The 7355-nt window shown below is 56.7% G+C and overlaps 3 protein-coding genes across 3 annotated transcripts; 1 reads left to right on the plus strand and 2 right to left on the minus strand.

The window, feature by feature from the left end:
• Window positions 1–194: 194 nt before the first annotated feature.
• On the minus strand, window positions 195–1154 carry P152DRAFT_323447 (E3 ubiquitin ligase complex SCF subunit sconC, variant). The gene is made up of 5 exons (XM_033675220.1): window positions 991–1154; window positions 832–923; window positions 597–767; window positions 372–541; window positions 195–323 (listed from the first exon to the last, which is right to left on the minus strand). The coding sequence occupies exons 1-5, from the start codon at window positions 1046–1048 to the stop codon at window positions 317–319; spliced, it is 498 nt and encodes a 165-aa protein (XP_033535166.1). The 5' UTR covers window positions 1049–1154; the 3' UTR covers window positions 195–316.
• Window positions 1155–1931: 777 nt separating this feature from the next.
• On the plus strand, window positions 1932–4162 carry P152DRAFT_323477 (uncharacterized protein). Its single transcript, XM_033675221.1, has 4 exons — window positions 1932–2162; window positions 2228–2610; window positions 2658–2785; window positions 2835–4162. The coding sequence occupies exons 1-4, from the start codon at window positions 2054–2056 to the stop codon at window positions 4012–4014; spliced, it is 1800 nt and encodes a 599-aa protein (XP_033535167.1). The 5' UTR covers window positions 1932–2053; the 3' UTR covers window positions 4015–4162.
• A 147-nt stretch (window positions 4163–4309) lies between these two features.
• Window positions 4310–6079, minus strand: P152DRAFT_395518 (MFS general substrate transporter; the record flags this gene model as incomplete). The annotated part of the gene is made up of 2 exons (XM_033676307.1): window positions 4310–5543; window positions 5601–6079. The coding sequence occupies 2 exons, from the start codon at window positions 6077–6079 to the stop codon at window positions 4310–4312; spliced, it is 1713 nt and encodes a 570-aa protein (XP_033535168.1).
• Window positions 6080–7355: the final 1276 nt, after the last annotated feature.

Consider the following 7355-nt stretch of genomic DNA (forward strand, 5'->3'; position numbering starts at 1 on the left):
TCCATTGATTCCTACGGTAGCTACAGAACCTCCCCCGTCCCGTTCAGCTGCCAATAAATCCCCGTCCCACATCCCCACGAGCCATCCATTCACCTCGCGAATTTTCTAGAAACCGCAAATGTCCTCATAATCCCTTGAAAAGCGCAAATGAAAGTAGTGTGGTTAATAAACCCACGGGCCATGGCGATATCATATCTGAGCAGCCGTCCGAACGCCCGCAATGAAATGATCCGTTCCGTCCCCGGTGAACCGGGGTGCCGTCTCGTGTACTTGAGTCCCACCGTTCAGGAGGAAGCACGTATGGAATGGAGATAGATTAGCGGCTGGTGGGGGTTAGTGGATGAAGGAGATCGGACGGATGGGGAACGTACTCCTCGGCCCACTCGTTCTCCCGACGGATCTGGTCCTCTTCTTCGGGGGTAAAATCATTCTGGATGTTGAACGTCTTGCGAATCTCCTCGGGGGTCTTCCCCTTGATCATGTTCGCGACGGTCTTGCACCCGACGTCGAGGAGCGCCTTGATATCGAGGTAGTTGGCCGCCTGGGTGACGTTAGCAATCCGCGATGGGAGAGGGGTTGAGTTATGGGAGACGTACGAGGATGATCTCGAACAACATCTCCTGGTCCACCTGCATGAACTTCTGATCCCACTCGTCGATGTCGGTGCACTTCTTGCGCGACTCGGAGTCCTCGTCGTTGCTTGGCGGAGGGTCCTTCTTGTGCTGCTCGCACCACTCGAGGACTTTCCTCAAGACCGCCTCGTTGACCTAGAAGACGGAGTTAGCTCGTGCGGGTGGCGGGTGTTAGGGGTCTCTATGGAGGACGTCTCACGTTTGGCACAGGGATCGCCTCGGTGGTGGACTCCTCGGGCAGGTCCTCAAGCAGGTGCTTGATGAGAACGGAGCGTTCGGCGACGGGGCGATCTAGATGGCGGGTGGGTTAGAGGCGGAACTGCATGCGGCGAGGTGGGGTGGGGGACGGGATACTCACCGACTTCGATGACGGCGCCATCGGAGGAGGTCAGTTGGATTTTCGGAACCGCAGACATGGTAGAAGGAGTGAAGGGATGTAGGATTCAGTAGATGTTCTATGTCTTGGGATGGTTAAGAGAGCTGAAGAACCGAGGGTTTGTCGTCGTTGTGGATGAGAATGTTATGGAGGCAAGAAGAGGGAGGGAGATGGAGACGGATAGGATTTAAAGGGTAAGAGTAGGTTGGCTGGCAGAGTGGTTCGCAAGGTTACAGGCAACCGTAAAGTGATAATGCGGGATCGGGTGAAATATGAAACGGAACAGTTGATGGATGTGAAGTTGGTCAGACTCCAGATGGCGGATGGATCATGGAGGGATGGTTGGTCACTCACCTGGAGAGTGGCACTCAGTGACTTGGGGCCGCAGGCAGAAGTCGCCCAGCGATCCCGATCGCATAAGTGAGGCATCAACTTATTGTCGCCTGACAGCCTGAGGCGGCAAGGCGGTGAATCAGAATCTGTCAGATCACCTGACCCCAGCCAGATTAAAGGTGATGGACACGCGTTGATGCCTTAACACCTTAGCAGTCTTGTTTGATAAATATGATATTCCTCAGCCAATCAGCAACCAGCAGCGGATTTAGTGCATTGCTGCTGACTTAGGCTTCCCTGCTGCTGATGATTCCATGATCCTGGATCCATCACATTATTCACATATGAACGACCCACGACCAACGTATTCCGTATCAACTCTTCTTATTACTAACAACACCTCCGGCTCCGGCTGTCTGCGCAGCTGCTTACCATTTTCTCTCCCTTTTACTATGTACCATTTCTAATACTGTTTCATTTCATTCCTAAGACCTTTTGTTCATTGTCCTGCTTGCACAACGCGCCCTTTCACTGCCGTCTCCTTCCCCTGCCTCATTGTTCCACACAATCCCCTTCGTTCGGCCTCCGCTTTCTTGGAACAAAGACGGACATTAAATGAACATGTCCTCTCCCGAGCTTTTGCCTGACATACTCGACAAACGGGTACGCTAGCTCATGCGAAAATTCTCCCCCCGGCGACATACGAGACACGATGTGGCGCCGAACATACCTCTTCCTGATCCTAATCCGTCTCTACTTCGCGCTTTCCGCCAGCTACCTTCACCCGGACGAGCATTTTCAAGGTCCCGAGGTGATCGCAGGTACGTTCTCCCCTAAAACACGTTTACTATAACCGCAGCCCCTAACGAGCTTCGACGCGCCGCAGGCCGCGTTTTCAAATACCCCGTCCACCAAACCTGGGAGTTCACCTCGTCGACACCGATCCGGAGCGTGTTTCCGCTATGGCTGGCATATGGGCTGCCGATGTACACCCTGCGACTCCTGTGGGAAGGGGTGGGACAGGACGAGGTCGCGCCGATAGTGGTGTACTGGGCCCTGCGCATCCTGATGTTCATGCTTAGCTTCGTGCTTGAGGATTGGGCGATTCAGGAGTTGGTCGAACAACCAAGGCAGCGGCACATGGCGTTATTGCTAGTTGCGTCGTCGTATGCGACGTGGACTTATCAGACGCATACCTTCTCGAACTCGATCGAAACACTGGTGGTCCTCTGGTGTGTGGTGTTGATACGGAGAATTGTCGAGGACAAAGTAAGCGATCTACCCTGGTATTAAGCAGACATGGCTAACAGAAGTAGAAGCATACCGGACTTTTCGCTTCTTTCGTGCTTGGTTTCCTTATGACATTGGGCACATTTAATCGAATCACCTTTCCGGCGTTTGTTTTACTACCAGCTCTTAGCTTGATACCCCATTTCCTTCGAAAGTGAGTCCTCGAAATCTCCTCATTCCGTCGCAATGCTAACATGCTCTAGACCTCTTTCTCTTGTCACTATTATCATCGCGACGGTTACCACCGCTTCTATCGCGATCATCAGCGATACCAGCTTTTACCGCAATACCGATCTTGCGAAACTCACCCTCCGGGAGGTCATACAATCCCCTGTCATCCCGCCCCTCAACTCCCTCCGCTACAACTCCAACGCCTCCAACCTGGCCCACCATGGTCTCCATCCTCGCACGAACCACATCTTCGTCAATCTCCCCCTTCTTCTCGGCCCCGCCACGCTCCCCCTCCTCTCCACCTTCACCAAGACCCTCCGGCGCTATCTCCGCCGCCTCCGCTCCGCCACCCCCCCGATCACTCCCATCAGCCCCTCCACTACCGGTCCCCGTCCCCCCTCACCCCTCACCCCCACCCAACCGCCCCCCAGCCCCTTCACCACCCCCCTCCCCCTCCCCCTCGCCTCCACCGCCCTCGTCGCCATCGCCATCCTCTCCCTCTTCCCCCACCAAGAACCCCGTTTCCTCCTCCCCGCCGTCCCCCTCCTCCTCACCTGCGTCCGCGTCCCCCGCCTCCGCCGCCCCGCCCGCTCCTTCACCCTCGCCTGGGTCCTCTTCAACGCCCTCCTCGGCACCCTCATGGGGACATACCACCAGGGCGGTGTCGTCCGCGTGCAGGGCTGGCTCGCGCACAACCTACAACTTAACCAGAAGCTCGGCGCCGCCACCATCGCGCTTCCTCCGCCGGCCGCGCAGATCGCCGTCGACCCGCCGATGAACGTCACGGTGCGGGAGATCATCTGGTGGAAGACATACAGCCCGCCGCTCTGGATCCTGAACGGCGCCAACGGCGTGGTTGAGACGGTGGATATGATGGGCGCGGAGCGGGCGGTCGTCCTGGATCGGCTGAAGGTCGGGACGCGGAAGGCGTGCTATCCGACGGAGCGGTCGGGTCTGAGCGAGGCGGTCTTCCTGGTGGCGCCGAAGGCGGTGCGGTTGCTAGGGCCGGGGGACCAGTCGTACGGGGTGGTTGGGGAGAAGAACTTCGGGCGCGGGAGAGGGCTGCGGGTGCGGATGGAGCATCTGGATACACGGCATGTGGGAATGGACGATTTGGATTGGGGGACAGACGGAGTTATTGGGACGTTATGGAACCTGGTGTCCGAGCGGGGACTGGTGGTGTGGAGTATCTGGCGGGACTGCGGCGGGTAAAGTACGACGATTGTTTTGGATTTTTTTTCTATCTGATTTGCTTGCATACAAATGAAGGTTGTGTTGTGTTTCCATTCTGATCCAATACTTGCGAACCGTGGTCCGGATAAAAACGATCGATATGCCCATCGCAGACTGATGCCAAAATATTCATGGTGTTGCAATGTGTTGAATGACGTCGCAGCCAAGCAATGAACTCCAGCTTCCTGCGCCTTATTTCCATACCAGAAGCCTTATTCCAAATGCCAAGCTTCCGACCTAACTCCATGCCAAATACCCTTGTCCATACCAAGCCCTACTTCGGCGAATGCGATGGCGACGGCGCTTGAACCTGCATCACCCTTGCTGCCTCCTCCACCTTCGGTTCCCTTACACTCTCGGACGACGACGCCTCCGACGGCCCGCCACCCCTTGACATTGTCTGCCGCAACCTCTGCTCCTCCTGCGCCTCCCGCTCCATCTTCCGAGTGATCTTCTGTGAGAACTTGCTGCGCGCGCGAATCTCCGGGCCCAGCCAGTAGAAGATATACACCGGAATCACGAACGCGATCGACAGGCCGCCGAGCAGCGTGCTCGCCTTCTGCAGCCGCCGCCTGGGGCCGAGGTCGCGGTACAGCGGCCCCGCGTACAGAGCGGAGATGCCGGCGAGGAAGTCGCGGGCGAAACCGTTGCCGCCGGTGGCCGACGCTGCGTAGGGCCCGTACGCGGCGACCATGTAGTCGATGGTGGCCATGTAGATGCCGAAATTCGCGATGCCGACGAGGCAGCCGAAGAACATGGGGACGATCCAGTGGAATTCGTCGGGGCCGCCGGAGGTCCAGGCGAAGCCGAAGAGGCCGACGACGAGGAGGGGCGCGAGGTAGAGGAGCCACCAGAGGCGGTCCTCGGGGCGGGCGGACTGCGGGTGGCGGTCCATTTTGAACATGTAGCGGCGGATGGGGTAGAAGAAAGAGAGGTAGCCGATGAGGTAGCCGACGCCGATGGGGAGGAAGGCGAGGCCGACGCCGATAGGGCCGAAGCCCCATTGGGAGAAGACGGGCTTGAACGACTCGAGGAAGGTGAAGATCAGCGCGTCGGAGAAACCCGAGAGGAGTGAGAGGCAGAGCACGATGGCCTCGGTGAAGAACATCTTGAACGGCCGCGCCCAGATCGTACAGACGCGGTTGAAGGTCATCTTCTCGTGCTCCGGCTCCGCGGGCGGGACGACGCCAAGCTTCTTCGCCTTGCGGATCTCCGCCTTCACGCATTGGCGTTGCTCCGTTTCGGGCACTAGGATCTGGTGTAGGGCTTGGACGACGACGCCGAAGGCGGCCTGCGCGTAGAAGTTGGCGCGCCAGCTGCAGTGTTCTTCCAGGTAGCCGCCGGCCACGGGACCGACGACGGAGCCGAGCACCGATGCGAACACCACGAAGAGGACGGCGTATCCGTGGTTCTTGACATCCCACATGTCGGCGACGACGCCTAGGGTGACCGAGCCGCCAGCGGAGCAGAGGCCGCCCAGGAAACGGCCGACGAGGATGGTAGCGATACTGGAAGAGTAGTTAGCATTCGCAACAGAGCTGGTGAAGTCCCCAGAATGCACCTACTTTTTCGCACAACTGCACATTATAGCCCAGATGTTGACGAGCATCATGCTAAGCAGGAGCACCTTTTTGCGACCAAACTCCTCCGACCACGGCGCCCAGAGCTCGCAGCCGAACGCGTAGGACAGCAAGAAGATCATCTGGCCTAGCATGACTTTCTCATGGCTGATGTTGAACTCCGCGGAGATTCCCGACGCGGCGTTGGGATAGACGCTCGCGTTGAAGTTCATGGAGATCTGCACCCAGAACAGGACGAACAGGATGAGCCACTTCTTGCCTCGGGAGAAGTGGAAAGCCGGCATGGGAGAATATGACACCCCATGGCGGATGAGGTCCGCTCCATTTGGGTTGATGGGAGAGTTGGCACGGTGGCCCTGTTCCTTTTGTAGGCGTCGGGTTTCATTGCTGGAGTTCGAGCCGGCGCGGGCCTTGGGTGTCGTTTCAACGGGCACTTCCACTGGCCGTTCCGCTCGCACTTCCATAGAGATTTCCTCCGACTCAGAGTCGGAGCGCGATGAGAGTTTCCCCATGATGACGGCTTGGGGTAACCCGGATGGCGTAGAGGAGTGTATAACGATGAGTGTTTGAAGATGAGTTGGTTTGGTGGTACGGTAGTTGCCGCGACAAACGACGAGAGACGGCTGACTAAAAATAAACTCCAACCCAAAAAGAAGCGATAAATCCGCCGCTTGATTCGATCGTGAGACGGCTCGTTGGTTTTGGGCGTTGCGCGCCGTATTAGTATGCAGGTGAGCAAGGTGCACCGGTCATCGTGAACTGGCGGAGGCGCGATCGCCAATGAGCGGCGGGAAATTAACAAGGGATATAACGGCGGTAAAAGAATACTTGTCACGATGTCGACATGATACCAGGTGACGATGCGTTCATTGGGGGTTTGTTGAGGTTCAGCACGAAACGTGGACCGCATTTCCCACAGTTCCAACGAAGCGGCGGATCGCGGCGAAGCGCACCAGCGGGAGCCAATTGCGGGCGAGGTATTGGGGAGTCGTTCCCAGCTGAGGTATTGGGAGTCGCGATGGGGATTGCGAAGGGGAGAGCCTCTTCGCCTGGAGTCCTGCTTCCATGTCAACCTACCCATATCATGACCTGGCTTATCAGGATAATTCCCCAGATAACTCGACTTTGATTCCCCATGGGGATCGAAACATGACTTCGGTATCTCTTGTGGGCTCAAAATTCTTAACGCGAAGCAGGTTTTCCATGCTCTTGTGCGAAACCGCTGTCATTGGGAGGGAAATGGGAAAGATCCATGGATCGAAGCAAAGGAAATCGGGACCGCATGACGCACGCATCATGCAACACCCAACATCATTGGAAGAATTGGTGTCGATAACGGTACGTGGTACCGTATGATTTATTTGTGTGGGAAATATGGAGGCTTCTCCCATGTTGCGTGGGCTGAGAGTTTGGTTCTAAATCTTGATTATTCCGCAGCTGGCCTCCATTTCTTGCAGCACGATGGACGGCGCCTCCCGGTTCCTACCAGGCACACCCGATTAGGTTTCCCTACTTTTCGGCATTTGGAGTTCAAATACACACAGCGATGTTGAAAAATCTCCAAACTATTCCCTTGAAACCGGAAGGAGGTGGTGCCAGTAGTCTAGACGGTACATGTCGGTTGTTTGCGATAGGTGAAGTTTGGCCGATTTTCCTCGTGGAAACCAATTCGGTCCATGAAAGGTAGCTGGATGGATTCGATGACATGGTTCGGCTGGCTCACTGAACCAGGACTTCAGA

This window comes from Eremomyces bilateralis (genome assembly GCF_010015585.1).
Source record: "Eremomyces bilateralis CBS 781.70 unplaced genomic scaffold P152scaffold_7, whole genome shotgun sequence".
Classification (NCBI taxonomy): domain Eukaryota; kingdom Fungi; phylum Ascomycota; class Dothideomycetes; order Eremomycetales; family Eremomycetaceae; genus Eremomyces; species Eremomyces bilateralis.